Source organism: Hypanus sabinus, chromosome 22 (assembly GCF_030144855.1).
Source record: "Hypanus sabinus isolate sHypSab1 chromosome 22, sHypSab1.hap1, whole genome shotgun sequence".
Taxonomy (NCBI): Eukaryota; Metazoa; Chordata; class Chondrichthyes; order Myliobatiformes; family Dasyatidae; genus Hypanus; species Hypanus sabinus.
Genome location: NC_082727.1, coordinates 15,590,295 through 15,613,714, shown reverse-complemented (window position 1 = coordinate 15,613,714; position 23,420 = coordinate 15,590,295). Strand labels below are relative to the sequence as shown.

Below are 23,420 nucleotides of genomic sequence, written 5' to 3'. Positions count from 1 at the left end.
AGTCCGTCAGCTGGAGCTCAATACAAGTTGGATGATGCAACAAGACAATGGTCCGAAACACAAGAGTAAATCAACAACAGACCAGTTTAAATAGGAAAAAAAAAATGGTGTTTTGAAATGGCCAAGTCAGAGTCCAGACCTTAACCCAAGTGAGATGCTGTGGCATGGCCTGAAGAGGGCCATTCATGCAAGGTATCCCAGAAATATTGTTGAACTGAAGCAGCTTTGAATGGACGAATGGTCTAAAATTCCTCCTCACCACTGTGCAAATCTGATCAACAGCTACAAGAAACATTCGGTGGGGGTAAGATACTTCTCCCAGCCTGTACTGTGCATGATTAAACATTGTATTCAATAAAGACGTGAAAAGTACAATTGCTTGTTATTAATTTATGCAGATTGTGTTTGTCTATTATTGTGACTTAGATGAAGAGCAGACATTTTATGAGTAATTAATGTAGAAAACCAGATGATTGCAAAGGGCTCACAAACTTTTTCTTGCAACTGTAGGATGCCTTTTTTTTTTGCTTTAATAAGCTGTCCTTTATTACCTCCAGTATGAATTTTTCCCCAACAAGATGAGAAACTTGAATAGCGCTGTTTTCATCAGGTACTATTTCAGTCTCCCTACTACAACCCAAGCCTTTTGGACTTTCAGATCAATGGCTCAAAATCAGGAACCACAGCTGTTCAGAAGCATCATCACACCTGCAGAGTCCAGTCCACTAATGCCTTTTACAATTTAAAAAAATACTATTCAGAACATTTACTGCCTGGATTAATGAATATGCCTTATGAGGAAAGGTTAAGCAAGCTAGGGCTTCTGTCTTTAAGCATAGGAGGACAAAGTGACTTGATAGAGGTGTCCAAGATGGTAAGAGGCGTTGAAAGTAGACTGCCAGCACCTTTTGCCAAGGGTGGAAATAGTTAATACAAAGAAAGCATAACTCATGTATTAAGGGAAGTGTAGGGAGTGGGTGTGTCAGAGGTTCTTTACACAGAGAGGTAAGTGTGTGAAAAGCACTGCCCAGGTGGTGGTAGAGACATATAGATTAGAGTTATTTAAGAGACTTAGATAGGCATATAGCTGATAGAAGATGGAGGGCTACAAGGGAGGGAAGGATTTGATTGATCTCAGAGTGGATTAAAAGGTCGCCACAACATTGTGTCAAGGGCTTGAACTGTGTTCTATGTCTAGACATGTTCTATGTCAATGACATTGGCATGTGAGGGGCATTTAGCATAAGTGCAATTTTTTCCACCACATTCACAGTCATCTACTGATCATCCAAATTCAGTCAATTAGGAACCATTTTGATTAGATCCTGCAGTAACATATAGGTCACACCATCCATTTGTTATCCAATTTTACTTTTAATTTTCAAAGCTAAAAAAAAATTAAAACTCCATTTGACGTCTCACTGCTTTCAGTGACTTTTGATTAGAAATATTAGAACCTGCTAAGTTCATGCATATGGAAAGTGCTCAAAAGTGTGAACAAGATACCTAGTGAGGCACCACCAGTTCTTTGGAGTGACAAATTACAGCACCTGCGTTCAGCTGTTAGGCAGTCTTACATTTCTTTCAGCTGTAAGACCACAAGACACAGGAGCAGAATTGGGCCATTCAGTCCATCGAGTCTGCTCTGCTTTTCCATCATGATTGATTTATTCCACCCCAATCCCATTCTTCTGCCTTCTCCTCATAACCTTCGATACCCTTACTAGTCAAGAACCTATCAACCTCCTCTTTAAATACACTCAATGACTTGGCCTCTACAGCCATCCACAGCAATGAATACCACAGATTCATCACCCTCTGGCTAAAGAAATTTCTCCTTATCTTTGTTCTAAAGGGGCATCCTTTTCTTGAGGCTAAACTTTCTGGTCCTAGACTTCCCCACCACTGCAAATATCCTCTCCACTTTCACACTATCTAGGCCTTTCAATATTCAATAAGATCCCCTTTCATTCTTCTAAACTCCAGTGAGTCCAGGCTCTGGGCCACTAAACGCTCCTCACACATTCCTGGGATCATTCTTGTAAACCTCCTCGGGATCCTCTCCAATGTCAACACATCTTTTCTTAGATGTGAGGCCCAAAACTACTCACAATACTCCAAATGTGGTCAGACTAATGCCCTGTGGGAGGCAGCTCGATAATTACAGGTGCCTCTTGTTCTGGTTGCCACAACTGCATGTAGACAAAAGGTTTCAAACTCTACAAAGGATCGAGTTGCATGGTACATTTTGGGCTCACAACCCAAGCTAACCGTGTCAGGGCAACAGAACTGAAGCCCTATATTGTGGTTGCTGTGGTAGAGGTGAAGAGAAAGATCACAGGTGGCTGACTGCCAAGGATAACTCTGCAAGGGCACTCTCAGTAGTTGTGCCTATTATTACATGGTAACTTTCCAAAATTGAGTCTCAAAAGATATTTTATACACTTCACTTTCAAAATGAACATACATTCAGACTCATGAACGATGTGGAAACCTCCAACCTCAATTTTCATGCTGGGCTTTCAATAACTCACGCCTTGACCCACAGGGCATTCTCTCTCTCAGGGACCCTTGTGCACTGCCTTTCTTTATAAGGTTGCTATAGCTGATTAATTTCACAAGCACACTATAGGCAGTTTTAGGAGATACAAGCAATGCCTCACCTGCCCTCTCATGACAGAAATTTGTTTGTAGAACTGTCCTCGATCAAAACCAGGATCTTCCTGCAAATATAAGAGCAAATGATATTTTAAACTTGTACAAAGCCCTCACATCCTGTATATATCTAAAATCACTGCTAAAGAATTCCACAGACGCAAAGTTATAGGCCATAGCTCCTATATTGGAAAGCAGAAACTAAACTATTCAGTGCATTTTTTTAAAATCAGAAAATAACAGAACTGGGCGTTTCTGAAGCAGTCTCCACAAAGTATCAACTTTTGAGACTTCAAATAAGCTCTCAGGAAACCACACCACTGCAAAAGGGGCACAGGGAAATGTTTGGGGATTGAGTGCAAAACATGTTAGACAGTATTTAAATCTATGTATACTAAAACCTCAATAATCTGTTCTTGGAACTGCAGGCAGGGAGCATTCAGTATGGCCCTGCCTACTTTAGCAGCAAAATATAAAGCAATTAAAAAAATATGATCAGCAAGAAAGAAAAGAAAATCAGCATATGCTGGGAATCCGAGCAACATACACAAAATGTTGGAGGAGCTCAGAAGGCCAGGCAGCATCTACGGAAAAAATAGTTGACATTTCAGGCTGAAACCCTTCGGCGGGACTGGGGATAAAAAGCTGAGGAGTAGATTTAAAAGGTGGGGGGAGGGGACAGAGAAACGCCAGGTGATAGGTGAAACCTGGAGGGGGAGGGATGAAGCAAAGAGCTAGGAGATTGATTGGTGAAAGAGACAGAAGTCCATGGAAGAAAGAAAAGGTAGGGGAGGGGGAAGAGCACCAGAGGGAGGCAATGGGTAGGCAAGGAGATAACAGAAGAGAGGAACAAGGGATGGGAGATGATAAAGGCGGGGCAAGGGGTGGGCAAGAGGCATTGCTGGAAATTTGAGAAATCGATGTTCATACCATCAGGTTGGAGGCTACCCAAACAGAATACAAGGTGTTGTTCCTCCAACCTAAGTGTGGCCTTAGCCCGACAGGGAGAAGCCATAGATGGACATATCAGAATGGGAATGGGAAGTGGAATTAAAATGGGCGGCCACAGCAGATCCCACTTGTTCTGGCAGACGGGGCACAGATGTTTGGTGAAGCGGTCTCCCAATCTACGTTGGGTCTCACCGATATACAAGAGGCCACATTGGGAGTACCAAACACTGTATATGACCCCAAGAGACTCACCTGGAAGGTCTGTTTGGGGCCCTGAATGGTAGTGAGGGAGTAGGTGTAGGGGCAGGTGTAGCACTTGTTCCGGTTGCAAGGATAAATAAGGATAAGCAAGAATCACACTCAACTGAAGTCTGACAGGCATACCACTGAACTAAATATTGACAGCATACAACTCAAGATGTTCTCTTCAGACATCTGTTTGTCAGAGAGATATTTCAAAACAAGGTAAAATTTATTATCAAAGTACATATACAATACTGTGCAGAGGTCTAAGGGAAATACAGTATATCCTGTTTAGCTAGGGTGCTTAAGATTTTTGCACAGTAGTGTATTTGTCAACATGTAGAGAGTGGAGTGCTGTAGGAAGGACGTGGGCCAGGTGACAGACGAGGAGTGCCAGGGCGAGTGAGTGGTACAGATGAAGACACACCCAGCCCTGAGACACCAGACAAGGTCATTTGATTCCAAACAACTGGTTTATAGATCATTATGGATTGTCTCTCTGGTGCAGCCTGCTCCCTCCCCTCTCCCTAACAATGATTCTTCTCTCCCTGCCCCCTTCCCACTCTCAGTTTACAATACCAGGATCAGGTTTATCATCACTCAGATATGTCATGATTTTTTTTGTGGCAGCAGTACAGTACATTACATAAAATTACTAACAGTACTGTGCAAAAGTCTTAGGCACCCTAGCTATAGACATGCCCCTAAGATTTTTGCATAGTACTGTATATTACCATATACTACCTTGAGATTCATTTTTCTGTAGGAATTTACAACAGAACAAAGAAATACAATAGGATTTATGAAAAACTAAACATAAAGACTGTCAAACAATCAATGTGCAAAAGAAGGCAAATTGTGCAAATAGAAAATTAATACTGAGAACATGAGTTGAAAACAAGTCCATAGGTTGTGGAATCAGTTCAGATTTTTGTTATTCTGCAGAATAATTCTCTTTATTCAAATGGACAGTGAAAATGTCATCAGCAAACGGCTTCCCACAGTGTTAGGTTTCTGCACCTTACCTGCATAGGTACAACGTAAGAAAACTCAATCCTGTCATCACAGTCATTACAAATAATGAAACTACGGCTCCTGAGATACGGAACAAACATACGTGTACCTTTTGCCAAGGTTTGCACTCTCCAACCTGTGACAGTTATGCATTCTGGAGACTTCACATGGAAGGATCAAGTCCTGTTGTTCTCTAACAGCCAAATGCAGAGTGTTTTGTTTTTGAAAGATACCAACCTTAAAGAGGTCATAAAGATCCTCCTCTAAATCTTTTACAAAGTTTGGGTCAGAAATCTTCGGAAGAACGAGGTCCTTAATTTCCTGGGAAAATGGTATCTTTGCTTGAGGTAGCCAGGCCCAGTAAAATGGATCTAAAAATGAGGTAAAAGAACTTCCTTACACTTTATTTTAAATGTTCCTTTGCATGTAACAATCAAACAAGCCATTTGCCAGTGATAAGACAAACAAGGCCACATTGCCTAAACCTCGTTCCAATGGGTTAATAATAAGCAAAAGAGATTGTGAACACATCTAACACCTTTAACAACAATGATAACCGCCCCTTTGAAAAAGATACCTCAGAACCACTTTTGGTCCTGTCAGTTGCCTTTTCTGACAGTTATTTGAAGACAATGGACCCTATCTAAACATCTCCTACTGGTCCATTTCTCTTATTTGATGCCTACAAAGCTCTTTAAAGTTGTAAGTCTGTTATTTAGGGGCAGTGCAGTAGCGTAGCAGTTAGCGTAATACATTTACAAGGCCAGTAACCAGAGTTCAATTCTACCACTGTCTGTAATTTCGTACTTTCTCACCATAATCGCACGTTTCCTCCCGATGCTCTGGTTTCCTCCCATATTCCAAAGATGTACGGACTAGTAGGCACACAGATATAATTGTGCAGAGAGGATTTTTGGGCTTTACCCCAAACCAATAATATATATAAATGAATAATGCTGATGTAAGGGGTTTGTACATTCTCCCCATGATCAGGTAGCTTTCCTCTGGTGTTCTGGATTCCTCCCACATTCCAAGGATGCACGGATTAGGGTTACTAAATTGCGAGCATGCTACACTGACACTAGAAGCATAGGGACACTTGCAGACCGTCCTGAGCATATAGTCGGGCTGCATTGCTCAATGACACAAAAATCATATTTCACTGTATGTTTCAATGTACATGTTGAAATACATGTACAAGTAAATGCTGAATTTACTTGTACGTGTATCTTTATGTGCATGTATACTTGTACATATGCTTTAGATTCTCTTTGCTCTCACTTCAGTCCACTGATTCTATCCCTTACGGCTAGGTTCCTAGTGTTGACTGGGTGAGAAGTTTAACCAAAGGTTAAAGATGTTTTCACATTTCTCCTGATCTGGTCACTTGTCACTCTTCCTAGTCACTGCACAACCCCCTTGTGTTAATTTCATGCAACACCTTTATACTTCATTGTTTTCTGTCATTCTTGGCACCTATCTTTCTGGAAATATTCCACATCCAATCCTTACATCCATCCAAAAATACAAACAGAATTAGTCCAAACAGGCTGTGAATGATCAGGCCTTTTGAAAAGGAAGATATTCAAACCCATTGCGGCTGACTGGAACTAGATCAAGTGTTGCCAATCTTTCCCATAATCTCAATAATTCCAATTATCACAGAAATTACAAAAATGACTAACAAGAGTGACCAGTGGTTGGTTCATGGAGAAGATTGCCTACACATCAGAAATATGAAGTCACAACAAGATCAGTGTCTTTAATCTTTGGTTAAATTTATCACCCAGTCAACGCTAGGATTCTAGCCATAAGGGATAGAATCAGAGGACTGAAGTGGCAGCAAGGAAGATCTAAAGGGCATATTCAACATTTATTTGTACATATTCAACGCGAGTTTGCAGTATTTAAGAGAAGGCGAAGATTGAGATTGATTAGATGAGCCTTCAAAGAGGCAGCACAGACCTGGGGGGTGGGGGGGGGGGGTGGATAAAATGGCTTCTAAGCTGTGAAACTCTGCTGACTTGAATGCTCTCCTCATAATCACGTGTTTCCACCGGGTGTTCTGGTTTCCTCTCACATTCCAAAAACATACAGCTTAGTAGGTTGATTAGTTATATGGGTGTAATTGGGTAGCAAGGCTCATTGGGCCAGAAGAGCATCTGCATCTACATCTCTAAATAAATACTTATTCTGCTTCAATTCTACAACAGCATATCGATTTACTTACAGGCCCGCCAGGAGTCTGGGTGTTTCAGAGGGAATGCCAATCCATTGTCTATTGCAGCAATCTTTATAATAGGTTCTTTCACTACAACCCAGTCAGCATCCTGCAAGGAACAACACAGCAGATTGCAAACAATAGCCTGACCTCCAATGACTTTGTACACACTCTCATTGTTAATGTGTTCACCCCACCCATTACAGACATTCTCCTTTTCCTCCCTCCCATGGAACAGAAGATACAAAAGCCTTAAAGCATGTAGCACCACACTCAAGTATGGGTTCTAATGACTTCTTACTACGTCAAGATGGACTCTAGACCTCAAAATCTATCTTATTATGGCCATTTTGTCATCCTGCACTGCATTTTTTCTGTAACTTTAACACTTTATTCTGCTGTTACTGTTTTCCTTTCTCTGCTACCTCAATGAATTATAATGAAATGATCTGCATGGATGGCATGCATATCAAGTTATTCACTGTACCTCGCTACATGTGACATTAAGAAACTAATTCACAAACAAATGTTAGAGAGGCAGCATTATTAATGAACTGATTAGACCACTCTGACTGTTGAGTCTTAGCTGACAACCACAAAGACCTGTGAACAAATGATGGGGCCCCATCTGCTCTCCCCTCTGCCGTCAGGCTTCTGAATGGCATGCGATTATTCATATTCATAATTATTTATATTATGCAATATTTGTAACTTGTATTAGTTTATGTATCACACTGTCCTGCTGCAGCAAAGCAACAAATTTCATGCCATATGTCAGTGATAATAAACCTGAGTCTGACAAGTATATCACATGCAGTGGGGAGCAAGGAAACATTTTTTCTCTCATATCAGAGTTTTGCTTCATATTTATGATACTAGTTTCAGATTGAACTACAATGTCACTTGTAAAATATTATTTTGTGATTATTCTTCCTTAAAGATCCCTTTACAATGAGATTATATAACCCTTCCTCATTGCACAAAACAAGACCCAAAACAACCATCACCCTGGTTGCTTCCTCAACACACTGATCCAACAAGCCACCTTGTCTACATTTCACCAATTCATACTCTAACTTTAACTTGCCTTGCGCAACAAATACACATTACGCATATCTTTAACTTTTTGATCATGCCATTTCTAACATGAATTAGTTCAGTACGTGATAGGCCGAAGGGCCTGCTCTTGTACTGTACTGTTGTTCTATGTTATATGCTCTTAAACATTTATATAAACTCCTATAAATTATCCCAACTATTTTTTTTTTTAGCTCAACTCAGACTAATTTTAATTTGACATCAAACCAAGATAATATCTTCCCACTCTACAGATTGTCCTCCACAGATATCCTTTGCTGGGTTTTTTTGGTCTGTCCTTCCTAAATGTCAAAACTCCTCAAATACTAAGCTTTCAACTCTCCAAGTACAGTTCCCACAAAGCAATTAGATCATGTTTATTTTTGGTATTTTGGATTTGAGGCCACTTGCTTTGTTTCACATTCCATCCAATAGCATGCTTGCCTTTATTACTATGTCTTTATTTTGTTAAGTGTGAATGGCAAGTCCTCCCATTGGAAAATTTCATTCTCATTTCTATATAGCTTTCTCATGTCTAAAAGATTTTCATAAATCTGATAAAACGTCCTTGACTCACTGATCTTTTAACCTAATTTGCATGCTTATTTTAACTTTCATGCAGTTAAAATTTCTTTCATTGACATTTAAAGGGATGTGCATTTAAAGTCATGTGCCTTGAAAACTATGGAGGAAGCAGCCAGACAGAGGCAAGGCCATAATGGGCCATAAAATAGTGTTGGTTTATTTTGAGAGGGATAGGATTAGACTGTAGAGAAGTTGCTCTAAACACAGTATTGTGGTTCTACAATGAGTATTGGGCATAAATTTGGTTGCCATATAGATTTTATCACTGGAAGATTATTTATGAAGACCGTAACAGAAAAGCAATCCCACAAGTGCAGGATTATCAGGTAGTTGGGGAGGGGGGGGGGGCGGTGCCAGGAGAAAATCCTAAAGGGTGGTGTCAGATAGGTGTCTTTAAGATAATGAAAGATTTCAGAAGAAACAGTTTTCCAGTTATGGGGAAAGGAAAACTAGTAACAATCAATTTACGACAGCAGAAAAATTCTTCAGAGTTCCCTTTACCTGAGAGTGCAGAAAAATTGACGCAAACTGCACGAGCTACTTGAGAAGTTGGGTTAAGTATAAGGCCGAAAGAATATGAGACAGTAAAATGAGGAAGGATGTGGAGAGGTGCAGAAGAAATACAAATACCAATAGACACATTGAATAGTCCACTCCTATCCTGTTGTGAAGTTTTATACATACACGCCATAAGAAGACCTGTCCAATATCAACAATTTAAAAAAACTACTCACCTTCGAACTAGCCCCATCCATCGGATAGTCATATTTAATCAGCCAGTTATCATTACCACGATCTAAGGAAAGAGAGACTTTAGTGAAGAACTTTGTGGATTCTACTTGTCAACACACACTGTCTAATGCCATTTTTCCACACACCTTTAAGACATTAACATCTCTTGAAATTCACAGGGACAAAGAAAAATGTAATCATTCATCTCAAGTGAACAGTTCATTTGGCTTAAGTCAACCACTGGAACCAGGATATACATGGGTTTGTGTTAGAATCAAAATACATTTGGCTGTTGGTACGAAGCTGTTGTAATGATAGGGGAAGCCATCCTCCTTATAATCAATAACAAACTGGGGTCTAGCATTGTGGTTAGTATAGCAGTGTTAGTATAACATGAAGTATAGCAGTACTAATCTTGAGAACTGACATCAAACAAGTAGATTACATAGCAGTAACGCACACTCACTTTCAGCTCTGAACCATCACCCGACAACTACAAAATATAAATGCATTCTTCAATGACACGTCAGAGAAAGCTGCAACATTACCACCAGAGGATCTGTGCAGCTTCAGAATGAAAATCCCAGCAGTTATCCAAGGATCTTTCAAGAAGTAGGAAGGAAATTGCCTTTAACATCCTTTCTGCATCAAACTGAATATAGATACAGGTCACAACAGAAATTTAGGTCAATCCAAAGCCTGACCACAGTGGGAACTGAAACCACTCCTCTCAAGCCAGCCCATTTTCACTGAGGAATTCTGAAATGAGGATTACATGCTTCATATCATGGGACAATGGCCTTCCTCAATATACAGCTAAAACTGAAATCTATATCAGTACCTTTCAACTATATAGGAACTGCTGCTCTCTCCTTTACTGTCTAGTAAAACACACACCAAAATGAGTCATTTGTAGCATAAGTGTGGAAACGTGCTCAGTGGTTGTGGAATTAAAAGTGGAACTGAAGTGCACACACTTTCCAAATGGCCAGAGGAGAAACACCACCTGGAAACACATTTGCAATATGTCATATCAAAACCATACCCAGACCTCAACTTTCACCATCACTATTTTTCCCATGAGTTTCAATGGTTACCATCTTATAACAATTTACTCCCATAGATCTAGACAAAACAATTAACATTAACTTTGTTTAAATTTGTTAGAAGCTTTGGTCTATCTTAGTACCTCTTCCTTCTGAGCAGCAAATACTTTAATATGGTCTTAAACTTAACTATAGATGCAAGAACTTGAAAATAAAAACAGAAAACACTGGAAACACTCAGCAGGTCAAGCAGCATCTGTGAAGAGAGAAACAGACAGCATTTCCGATCAAAGAACAGAGAGTGAGGAAGCAAGTTAGTTCTGAGATGAAGGGAGGGGAACATTTGGGTGGATAGGGTAAAAGGAATATCTAACAGGGTGAGGCCTAGGTTACCATGGTGATGTGCTGTTTTCAAAGTTGTACTTTTGTTAACAAGATGGAGTGAAACAAAGACAGACATAAGCAAGACTAAAAATGCAGGTCAGAGCAACACACACAAAATGCTGGAGAAATTTAGCAGGTCAGGCAGATTCTGTGGAGGGGAATAAACAGCTGGTGCTTTGGTCCGAGACCCTTGATCTGGATTGGAAAGGAATAGAGAGGACAGAATGGTAGCGAGTGTGGGTGAGCACATGGTTGAAGAGTCAGAGGGCAGCAGAGATCACAAAGGTAACAGTGAGAGTGTCAATGAACTCCTGTCAAAGAGTGCATTTAAACTTCTTCAGGGTAGACATACATCGACGAGACCTTGCTGCAAATCAAAAGTACAAGAGGTGTTGCAGATGCTGGAAATCCAGAGACCCACAAAACACTGGTGGAACTCAACAGGTCAGGTAGCATCTATGGAGGGGACACTTCATTTGGACTGGAAAGGAAGGATGAAGAAGCCAGATGTATTGAGAATGCAGATCAAAGGGGCATGGATCAAATTCTGACATGTACACTCCTGCCACCAGCCAATCCAGCCCAGCCCTGACCAAACAAAAACTTGCACTACAACTGTAAGAGCAAGTTTCAACAATGCCGACGCTGGCCTTTAGAGCTGTCACACACTGCCTGAGCGCACACACTCATAAAGGGGAAGTCATCATTCAGTTGCAGCAGAAGAGAAAACAACTTCAAAAAAGCCACTAACCCGTGTTTCTGATTATGTAATCCAGCACCACCAGCCTCTCAAACTGGAGTTGAAGCTGTCGATTTGTCTTCTCAGGCAAAGGCTCTGCCTCAAACCTGCGCAGCCAATAATCCGCATCTCTATAACCTTCAACAAACAACTGGAAGGAACCGACCTGAGGGGAAAAGAGTAGAAGAAACTCCGCTTTTACTGCCAAATTTAGAAGCAGGGAAAATATTCTGAAAGGATCAGGCAATTTGGATCCTGCAGATGTAGATATCCATCTTCTGGAATATATTTTATTATTTGTTAATTTATTTGTGGTAATATTACTTAGTGTTGTGCATGTTATATGTACTGTATTGTGCATCTTGGTCCAGAGGAACCTTTATGTTATTTATTGTTTATTTAGTTATTATTACTGTTTTTTTCCCCTCTTTTTATATTTGCAGTTTAGTGTCCTTTGCACACTGGTTTGACCATCTTTGTCGTATGAGATTATTCACCGTCTCTAGTACGTTGCTTTGTAGTTACTGTGAATGCTGGCAAGAAAATGAATCTCAGGGTATTTGTAGAAGCTATGTATTTAATTTCTGTCCATTAGAGCCATGCATTTATTTTCTGTCTATATTGTAGTTTTTGGCGCTTTTATTATGGGTCAGGGCATGGTAGAAGTAAATGAGTATACAGGTAGTTACATATTCTCGTTGGTTAGTTTGTTGTTTGGTCTAGTCTAGTGGAGAGGAGTTGAGCCACACAGAAGGGTATTTTGACCACTAATTGGAATACTATTAGACTGAAAGTTAGACCATTATATCACTAAGTAGATTTGTTAAGTTTTTTGTTACAAGATCGTCCATCTTTGCTGGTTTTGTAATAAAGGAACCTTTTCAATTTGAAAATTTGATATTTGGAATTGCATCAGTGTCGAGTACCCTGGCTCGTCTCTTAGCGGTTTTGGTTTGTTTTAAAATAACCAATAGCTCTCCAGGTCACTGAGGCATGGTGACATTATAGGTAAATTTACTTAGAACTTTGAACTTAAAGGGAAAAAAATTACACCAGAACCGAAGTGTTATACCTGTCACAGCTTCTTCGTCCTGATTAACAAGCCTCGAGAAGATTATTTGGAGAGGCAAGATTGAAGAAGTGGACTGACTGTTTACTCACATGACTTTTACTGACACAGCAACCAAGATTGGAAATAGACAATAATCTCAAAGAGGTGAATCTCAGATTGCTGAGCTAAAGACTGAATTAAATGTTAAAAATCAAAATTTGATGGAACTGGAACCAAAGTAAACCAACTAGCACTGGGGATGGGTGGGTGCTTGGAACAATATATTGTCTTAGAATTGACATTCTGCTATCAGAAGTCATGTGACTTGCTTACTTACTGCCCATTATCCTGCTGGCATTTAGGGCAGCAATGAAGATCCTTTATCTCTGTTTGTATAGAAGGATTCTTTATTGCTGGTTCCTTAACAATTGTTTTCTGACCAGTCACAGTTGTCAGCCCTGAGCTGAACCCCCAAACCTGGAGGACCAGTGGACCACTCTTAGTCCGGCCTATACCCTTTGACCTGTTTGGCATGGGTGACCCTACAAAGAGCCTCCAGCCAACATAGCTCTCCAGGTCACTGAGGCATGACAAGGTTGTGGTCCTCTTGGAGGGGAGGTCACGCGAGTAAGAAATTAAGCACAGTCACAGCATCATACAGCACAGAAACAGGCCCTTTGGCCCAATTCATCATCACCAATCAAGGTGCCTACCTAAGCCGGTCTCATTTTCCGATGTTTAGCCCATATTGCAATTAAATAGAATAAACGCATGATTTAGTGCAGAAGGAGCAACCAACATGATCAAATGCTGTTATTAATCAGAACTTTGTACCTTGGGAGGTAGGCCAATCCGGTGAAACCGCTGTCCCACTTTTGGCACTTTCTCGAGTGCCAGCTTCTTTCCCCGGGATTTCACTCGGTCAATTGCACTGTAATTGAAAGTTTCACTTGCTAATCGTACCACCTGGAGAAAGAAAAAGAAAACAGCTTTAAGAGCAGTTTGCAATCTTAACTCTCAACCCAGTTCAGATAGCTGCAGTGAACAGGAGGACGTCATCGCACTTCCTTTACCCAGTCCACCTGTCAACAAAATCATGGCTGATTTGTTACTTCAAAGCCATTTTTCAAACATTAATTCTGCATTCCTAGGTATCAAACCTGTCCTACTAGATTCTTTCAACAGTTGCAAACTTGCTACATAACCAATGATGTTTTGTTAAGCTGTGTACCATCTGCAATGAGGACAAAAAGTTGCTAAGATAGCCATGTTACACTAACTTTATTTTATTGAGATTTCACAGAGTTTGAGAGAAAATTAGCTGCAGTGTATAAAATATTGTCATATGGTCCTATGAATGTTACTGGAAGCACCAAAAGTCAATTCAACATGTGTGATAGAAATGATAACAACGCTAAAACAAAGCACTGATATACAACACGCATATACACGTATACAATTTGAGATTTATCTTCTTGCAAGCAGTCACAAAACAAAGAACATAATAAGACACACAAAAAAAAACAACAAAGACTGGCGTACATCCAATGTGGGAGAAAAAAAAACAAATCCTGCAAGCAATAAAAATAAAGTAAGCAAATAACACACAAAACAAGAACCAGTGCTCCTGAAAGTGAGTCCACGATGGCTGCAGGCCACAGCTGCAGAGCCGGGTTCAGTGCTGCAGCCGGTACAGGAGCCTGATGGCTGTAGGCCAAAGCTGCAGTCAGTTCAGTAGTGAGGGCAAGTAAAGCCTCCCAGAGTAGTGAGCTGAACAGTGATTTGTCCTTTGCCCTCTGCCTTGATGCCTTGATTTTTTAAAATCTGGCTTGGCGCTTCAATTGGCTAAACATTATTTTTTGCTCTCAAGACTGGGTCCCATTGTTTCGATCCAGCCCAAAGTTTCAATCCGGATCCAAATTCACTCCAGCAATGGCCACCATGGCCATACTTGCATTCTCAAGAGCTCAATTTGCCAAATCTTTCAGAACACCACAAAAAACACCAGGATGTACAGACAGCTCAAAAAAACGAGACCCAAAGGGAAATTACAGGCTACAGACTGCAGAGATCACAGACCAGAAGAAATGTAATTAGTAGAATGTTTGTAGTTCTGTTTATCGCCTGGAAAATGCTGCTGCACCTCACCAGTGCCATCTTTCCTCCAGTTCTCTGAATCTGAAGTTGTGATGAAGGGCCTCAGCCCAGAACATCAACTGTTTATTCCTCCCTATAGAGGCTGCCTGACCTGCTGAGTTCTTCGGCATTTTTGTGTGTTGTGATCAATTTAGTGTTGTCCTGATGTAGAGACAACCAGCCTTCAAGGCTCTGAACTAAAACAGAACTGGTTGAGTACCCTAATCCAAAACACTTGGGAGAGAAGTGTTCTGGATGTCAGATTTTGGAATATGTAATGAGATAGCTTGAGATTGCCATCATTTTGACTCTGAACATCTGGCAAGCAGTCTTTGCCTTACACTCACAAGCAAACACGAAGAAATCTGCAGATGCTGGAAATTCAAACAACACACACAAAATGCTGGTGGAACACAGCAGGCCAGGCAGCCTCTACAGGGAGAAGCGCTGCCAACGGGAGACCCTTCGTCAGGACTTGTTCAGCACACATAAGTACTGATGCAGCTGCTCAGCATGTTAGATTTTCATCAATGATGATCTTGGTAAACTCATCAATGAATTTCTATGCTGTTTCATGATCAGCAAATCTTTATCACAAATCTTTAAAATTCAATGCTGAGCCTTTTCTTAAATTTCTGTAAACAGCTTGCTGAATATTTACAATTACGTTCAATTTTCAGTTTGTGGTGATAGATCTTTGCTTGTTTCACGATCAGCATTCTGTGAAATGCCATATGATCACTCCAAAGCTGACAATCCACTCTTTCAATATACAATCAAGATCTTCATTTTTCACTTGATGCAGTGTGCTCTATTTTCATTAACTTCTGTTCACCACGTATGTGTAGTCACTTATCAGAACTGTCTGTGGGGCACAGGGGTTTCTGGATTTTGGAATTTCAGAAAAAGGGTACTCAAGCCGTAATGAGAATATGAGCAAGGAGCCAGTGAAGTCAATTCAGGTTGGTCTTAAGTGATTAGATGACAGCTTAGGCTGGACACCGCTGCTTATAAAATCAAATACCTGCAGGCTATCTGTAATGGTTTATCAAGCTAATGACTCTGCACTTGTGGGACAGGAATTGCCACGAGCATTGAGCTGCTCTACAAGGGAAGGACATAATAATCAAAAGTAAAGCGGAATAGAAAATGCACATAAGCTAAAGTCCTACCTTAGTCCTTGGTACTATGTTAAGTCCCAGTTTCTGGTCCACCAGGCTGGCCCCAGCCTCAGAGAGGTAGCCCTGATTGAGAACGAGGCAGTCTCTGCCAAAGCAACACGGACAACACAGCTTCTGCAGCCATTTGGTCCACTTGGGATTCAGGTGTCCATATGGTTCCTCGTTTTTAGGTTTAAAAACACCTATAATGTCCTGTGGATGGAGAGAACATATTGTCCTATCAAGAGACTTCCAAAGTATGAACAGCTGTTGATTACAACTAGAAAATACAAAAACCTGAGAGGTTTCTAAGGATCTAATGTTAAAGACTCAATAAGCAGCAGGATCAACCCAGAAATGCTTCCCATCAGAAAAAGCAATACTACCACTCTACTTTCTAAAGTGGTATTACAGCATAGTACCAGGCTTTGATGCATGATGTTGTGGCAACCTTTAAGCCACTCAAAGATTAATCTAAACCTTCCCTCCTACATAGCCCTCCATTTTTCTATCATCCAGCATTTAAATATCCCTAATATAGCTTCCCCTACCACCATCTCATATTCCAAGCACTCACCATCCTCTGTGTGAAAAATTACCTCTGACATCCCCCCCCACTTCCCTCTAATCACTTTAAAATTAAAATTATTGGACATTTCTGCACTGGAAAACATCTCTGGTTATTCACTCAATCTACACCTCTTTCAAGTCACCTCTCACCCTCCTTCACTCTAAAGAGAAAAGCCTTTGCTCGCCCTATCTTCCTAAGACATGCCCTCTAATCCGGGCAGCATTCTAGTAAATCTCTGCCCTCTCTCTGAAGTTTCTACATCCTTTCTATAAAAAGGCAACCAGAATTGAAAACAATATTCCAAGTGTGGTCTAAACAGAGTTTACAGCCCACCATGGGGAACTTTATCAAATGCCTTACTAAACTCCATATCCAACATATCTACTACTCCATCTTCATCAATGCTCTTTGTCACATCTTCAATCAGGTTCATGAGGCATGACCTGCCCTCACAAACCAATACTAACTATCAGACTATGCTTCTCTAAAAGCTTATAAATCTTGTCTCCAAGAATCTCCTTGAAAAACTTGCCGACCACTGAAGAAAGGCTCACTGATCATGTTTAATGCCAATTTAGTGGATCAGGTATTTTTCTGTGCTATAGAAAAGGCTGCCACAGTCACAAGATCAAATATGTGAATGACTAATTGCAGTCAGGAGTTCAGTCTCACCAAAAAACTGTAATGAGTCAGCGTTCTTGCCACACAGTGATGTGTACATTCTAGAATAGCACAGAAAACAAGAATTCCCTGCATTCTAAACTACAAGTCTGAATTCAACAATGAGCTGTGAAACTAATCCCAGTTCCCGTCCATTAAACCAGATGTTTGCAGACCACAAGACAAGACAACCCATTCATGCTCATTCATTCAAATTAAACTAGCCATCATTTCCACGTTCTCTGGGATGCACCCTCAATTCTAAATCTGTCCCTGAGTAATGTGAATCTTGGTTGGAATTTGCATTCACAGAATTATGATGACTTTTTTAGACATGAATTAATAACATTCGTTTTGCCACCTTAGAACACAGAACATAGAATAGTACAGCACCTTACAGGCCCTTCAGCCCACAATGTTGTGCCGACCCTCAAACCCTGCCTCCTATATAACCCCCCACCTTAAATTCCTCCATATACCTGTCTAGTAGTCTCTTAAACTTCACTAGTGTCTCTGCCTCCACCACTGACTCAAGCAGTGCATTCCACACACCAACCACTGAGTGAAAAACCTTCCTCTAATATCCCCCTTGAACTTCCCTCCCCTTACCTGAAAGCCATGTCTTGTACTATGTGGCGCCCTGGGGAAGAGGCGCTGGCTGTCCACTCTGTCTATTCCTCTTAATATCTTATATACCTCTATCATGTCTCCTCTCATCCTCCTTCTCTCCAAAGAGTAAAGCCCTAGCTCCCTTAATCTCTGATCATAATCCATACTCTCTAAACTAGGCAGCATCCTGGTAAATCTCCTCTGTACCCTTTCCAATGCTTCCACATCCTTCCTATAGTGAGGCGACCGGAACCGGTCACAGTACTCCAAGTGTGGCCTAACTGGAGTTTTATAGAGCTGCATCATTACATTGCGACTCTTAAACTCTATCCCTCGACTTATGAAAGTTAACACCCCATAAGCTTTCTTAACTACCCTATCTACCTGTGAGGCAACATTCAGGGATCTGTGGACATGTACACCCAGATCCCTCTGCTCCTCCACACTACCAAGTATCCTGCCATTTACTTTGTACTCTGCCTTGGAGTTTGTCCTTCCAAAATGTACCACCTCACACTTCGCCGGGTTGAACTCCATCTGCCACTTCTCAGCCCACTTCTGCATCCTATCAATGTCTCTCTGCGATCTTCGACAATCCTCTACACTATCTACAACACCACCAACCTTTGTGTCGTTAGGGAGAGGGAATTGGATGTAAAGTTATTTCTTTCAGTCACCCCACACCTGTGCTGCATTTCAGTTAGTCTTTTGTCTCATCTGTACCCTCGTGATCACTGCTGCTTGAGTCTTGGGCAAGGTTTAATAGACGTAGTTTGTGGATTGGACTCTGTAGTTCACGTTATGTGTTTCTGGCTTCTGGTTATTCTTTTTAATTACTATCTTGTGCAATCTTGTTCGGGCAGACTGGCCCAGCGGCCTGCAGTCAATGAACGACAAAGCGCTAAATTGAAGAGAACTGCACTAAACTGAACATTCCTAGACTGTTTCAATGACTGTGATTTGATGTTTTATATTCTGTGTTTCTCACTCGTTTTTTTGTCATTTGTGTGATTCAATTTTTTTTTGCATATTGGGTGTTCGATGCTTTCCTTGAATGGGTTCCATGGTGTTGCTTTGTTTCATGGCTGTGTAGGAAGACGAACCTCAGGGTTGTATACTTTGTTAACAAATGTGCTTTAAACTTTGTTGAAGGGTCTCAGCCCGAAAAGTCGACCAAACACAGAAGGCAATTTGTACACAGTAGGATCTCAAAATGAGATGACCAGGTAATCTATCATTATTATGTGGATTGAGGGATAAATATAGACCAGACCACATTCAACATCAAAAAGCCATTACATTACGTACTTCCACACCATCTTAGTTTATTATCTAACATACAAGAAAGTCTTGAAAGTGCATGACATTGGGGGAGCACCAGTCTATATCATGCACCAACTTAAATGATAGTTAGAGACTCAAGCCAAAAGGTCATGGATCAAAACCTGTACTGTTTTGCACAACACTTTACTGTATAGGCGACCTGGGTTCAATTCCCACCCCTGCTTGTAAGGAATTTGTACAATCTCCCCGTGATCACATGGGTTTTCTGCAGGTGCTATGGTTTCCTCCCACAGTTTAAAGACACATTGGTTGGTAGGTTAATTGGCCATTGTAAATTGTCCTGTAATTAGGCTAGGATTAAATCCGGGGATTGCAGGGCAGCATGGCTCAAAGGGCCGAAAGGGCCTATTCTGTGCTGCATCTCAATAAATAAATAATTGGAACCTTATGACTGAGCATTACAACTTATTGCATTGGTAATGCTAGAAGTTTAATTAGGAGCTCAGTGATGGGCTTAGTGATATGCCGGACCCCAGCCATCGTTCAACAAGATCAAAATAAAAACATTTAATTGGAATTATGGACAAACATCAGAATCAGGTTTATAATACCGATAGACTTTATGAAGTTTGTTGTTTTGTGGCAGTGGTACAGTGCAATACACAAAATGTACCATAATTTACAACAAATATATATTTTAAAAATTGTGCAAAACAGACAAAAAATAGTGAGGTCGTGTTCACGGACTATTCAGAAATCTGAAGAGGAAGAAGCTGTTCCTAAAAAGTTGTGCGTGCCTTCAAGAACACATACCTCCACCCTGATGGTAGCAATGAGAAGAGGGCATGCCCCTGGGAGGTGGGAGTTTTTAACACGTGCAACCTTCTGGCCTTGGCCCTGAAATTCCTCCATTATTTCACTTCACAAACAAATGAACAGTGGCAGTGCTCTCATCTCCATCAGCTCAAATCAAACTATGGATTTAAGCACAAAATCTAGGCTGAAACTTGAGCACAATAGTAAGAGTGTATTGTCTTGGGAAATGCCATTCTTCATGACACGGTGGTATGTATCGGGTAGCAGATCGGAGATACTTCTCTACCAAAGGTGATACCGCCAGTCTGCAGGTCACCCTTGGGCAAGGTGTAGCACTGCACAGCCCCCTGATCAGGGTCATGTGAAGCCATGGGACAGGCGTTTGAGCAGCTGGTACAGACACTAAGTGCTCAGTTATGCAACTATGATGCCAGGCAGACAACCTCTGAAAAGTATTGACACTGGCTGGGGTCACCTGTATTGTAAAGACACTGAACAAAAGGAGGCAATGGCAAACCACTTCCAAGAACAATCGTGGTCATAAGACCGTAACTGGCTACGTCATGCCACACAGCACATAACGCTGACGATGATGGTGGTGTTGAGACACTTCCAGCCACCAATATAAAACAACTTGTCGCACTAGGAAGCATGTCATAACAGCAGAAGCTTTCAGCTGTTACTGATCTCCACTGAAGTGCCCAGGCTTCAGCGCAATGGATGGAAAATGCAAAGTGAATTCGGGAAATAAAGCTGAGATTGATTTCACATTCCATCCAAACCTGGAGCTGTTCCAAAAATGTGCCCCACTCACTAAGATCAAGTATAAGGCAGGTTGAAAGTGAAATCAAAACTGGTAGGAAATTCCAATTATGTATCACCGTCTCATACAAATATGCTTGGAATAGGGTTGAGGAATTCTACTACAGCAAAGGCCAGGGTGTAGTCATATTCAGGACACAATACTGGGCTGGGGGAAGAGAACTGACACTTAGCCTCAGATGACCATATGCCCATGGCACATTATCTTGTGTAAAGAGGTAACAACAACAAAATGGGTGTCAAGCTCATTAAGTAGCACTATCAGATGAAGCTATTCAATATGATAAGTAATATATCAGCAGAATGACACAGCAAAAGGCAATTCACTTGAGTGTACCTACACAGGCTCTTCAAAAATCAATTAGTCCTACTCTTTCCTTTAAAAATCTGATCCCCTTTAGTTATTTTTAATTGAATCTCCTTTTACCACTTTTATATAATGCATTCCAATCTGAACATCATATCGACCTTGGTAAAATATTTCATTGATTTTATTGCATGGAAATGTACCCTCTGTAACTGGAACAGTAGAGGGGAATCCAACTGAGACAGCTATACACAACAGGAGAAGCAACTTGGTGATGGCACTAATTAAAAGGGTTATTCTTAGCTGAGGTAATGTGTGTCAAATTTGGACAAGAACCTGAGATTGATGGCGTAGTGACATCACCACCAGACTCCGGGGTGAGAGGTCCCGAGTTCGAATCTGGCCGGCTCCCTTGCACGCTCTCCGTCCATGCCTGGGTTGAGTGTCAAGCTAGCAACTGGACCTCATAAAAAAAAAACCTGGAGAGGGATGGGCTCTGCCAGGTTTCAAATGTCCAAGACATGCCGTACAATGAGCAATCACCAAAAAGATCGGTGCAAAAAGCTTGTCATGACGACGCCCTGACAACTCCATCAGGAGTTAAGGGTGCACACACACACTCTGAGTCTAAGGTAGAGCTGGGTGTTTGTAGAATTTATAAAAAGACACCGTGGTTGGTCATCCTGCAGGAGGGGGGGGTTGGAGCAGCATTCAGAGATTGCTATTCAAGATTAGTTCAGATTATGGTTTAGGTAACTGCAGTGACTAATTATTGTATGTGTTCTTTAATCCTTATCAGGGTTTCTAGCATTCTAAAGCAGACAAAACAGCTCAAAGAGTTGAGTATATGCTAAGAATGTACACAATATTGTCTGTTGTGTGACGGCTTTTATCAGTCTGAACAGATCACATTAGTGTCCCAGACACGGAAAAGAGAACTCACTGATATCTTACTCACAAAAGCATACCACAGCTGATTCTTGTCCCGCACTTGATCAGAAACTTGTGAAAGTAGAAGGTCACAAGACAGTATGGTGTTAGGCAGGATTACTTAGCCGAAGATGGAGCAAACTAGTGCCCCACGCATGAAGGAGCATGCTCACTGGCATCTTGCATTTGCAACTGATTTGTACTTGATCAAAAACAGGATCACAGGATAGCACCTCTCTTCATCTCATTTTCCTAAGCCCAGACACAGTAAAAATAGAACTGCAGATGTTGGAATGAAAACAGAAAATATCGGACAGCACTGAAGTCAGGCAGCATCAGGTCAAAGACCTGATTAAAATACGAGCGGGGTACAAAATTAAGCTAAATGAAGGAAAGTATGGGGGGGGTGGTGGGGTGCTGCCAGTATTTTGTTTTAAAACACAGAGGGCGGTGAGTGTGTGGAATTTGCTACCAGGACTGATGGTACAGGCAGATACATTAGCGGGCATTTAAGAGACTATCAGGTAAATGCATGGGTGAAAGAAAAAATGGAAGGCTATGTGGGAGAGATGGGTTAGATTGGCAAATGCAAGAAAGTCTGCAGATGCTGGAAAATCCAAAGCAATGCATGCAAAATGCTGGATGAACTCAGCAGGCCAGGCAGCATCTGAGGAAAAGAGTGAACTGTCAATATTTTGAGGCCGAGACACTTCTTAGGGGTTAGATTGATCTTGAAGTAGGTTAAAGGGTATTGAGCTCCCCCCCCCCCCCACCTTCTGTTGGTTTTGTATTTTTTACTTCAGCCTGTTGAATTATTACAAACACAAGAACCTCGGTCCTCAGAGTTGGAACCAACGAATCATGTCAGGCTATTAAATAAGTCCCATGCCTTGCTAAATTAAGCTGATGTAGTATCTATTTTGATTGAATCAGACATACTCATCATCCAATAAACTACACAGTTTTCTCATTCAGTTCCAATTACTGATCTTAATTCTAATATTCTGCCCCTTTCCAAGTTACAAACACCAAAGAGACATACAAACAAGTTAACCATAAATACTAGATTCACGAGAACCAGTCTTGGAGGAAACGTATTTACATGCAACCTCCCAGCCGTAATTGCACACCAGTGACTCTCAAGAACACAAGCTCCCTGTTAAACCCTGGGAGGCCACTTTAGAATAGTTTCTACTGATCCTCCTACAACGCCAGTCTATGAAACTGATAGTGAAACCCAGGGAAACCAGCCATTGAATTTGGGACACACTTCCTCAGGCAGAGGAAGACAAGAATGAAATGCTCAAGCAAATGCTAGAACCTCAAGCAAAAAAAAAGCTGCGACCTCAGTAGGTTAGGCAACACTTCAGTTAAAGACCATGCACCAGGATTGGACACCCCGATATTTCTAGCTGAAGATGCGAATT

The 23,420-nt window shown here is 41.1% G+C and overlaps 1 protein-coding gene across 1 annotated transcript in view; it reads right to left on the bottom strand.

Moving 5' to 3' along the window:
• pi4k2a (phosphatidylinositol 4-kinase type 2 alpha) overlaps positions 1-23,420 on the bottom strand; it is a 32,471-nt gene that overhangs the window by 8,290 nt on the left and 761 nt on the right. The window contains exons 2-8 of the mRNA XM_059947107.1: positions 16,007-16,207; positions 13,533-13,664; positions 11,660-11,813; positions 9,481-9,542; positions 7,094-7,193; positions 5,101-5,234; positions 2,664-2,723 (exon numbers count right to left, since the gene is read on the bottom strand). Coding sequence (XP_059803090.1) covers positions 2,664-2,723; positions 5,101-5,234; positions 7,094-7,193; positions 9,481-9,542; positions 11,660-11,813; positions 13,533-13,664; positions 16,007-16,207 — 843 coding nt within the window. The remainder of the gene's footprint in view (positions 1-2,663; positions 2,724-5,100; positions 5,235-7,093; positions 7,194-9,480; positions 9,543-11,659; positions 11,814-13,532; positions 13,665-16,006; positions 16,208-23,420) is intronic.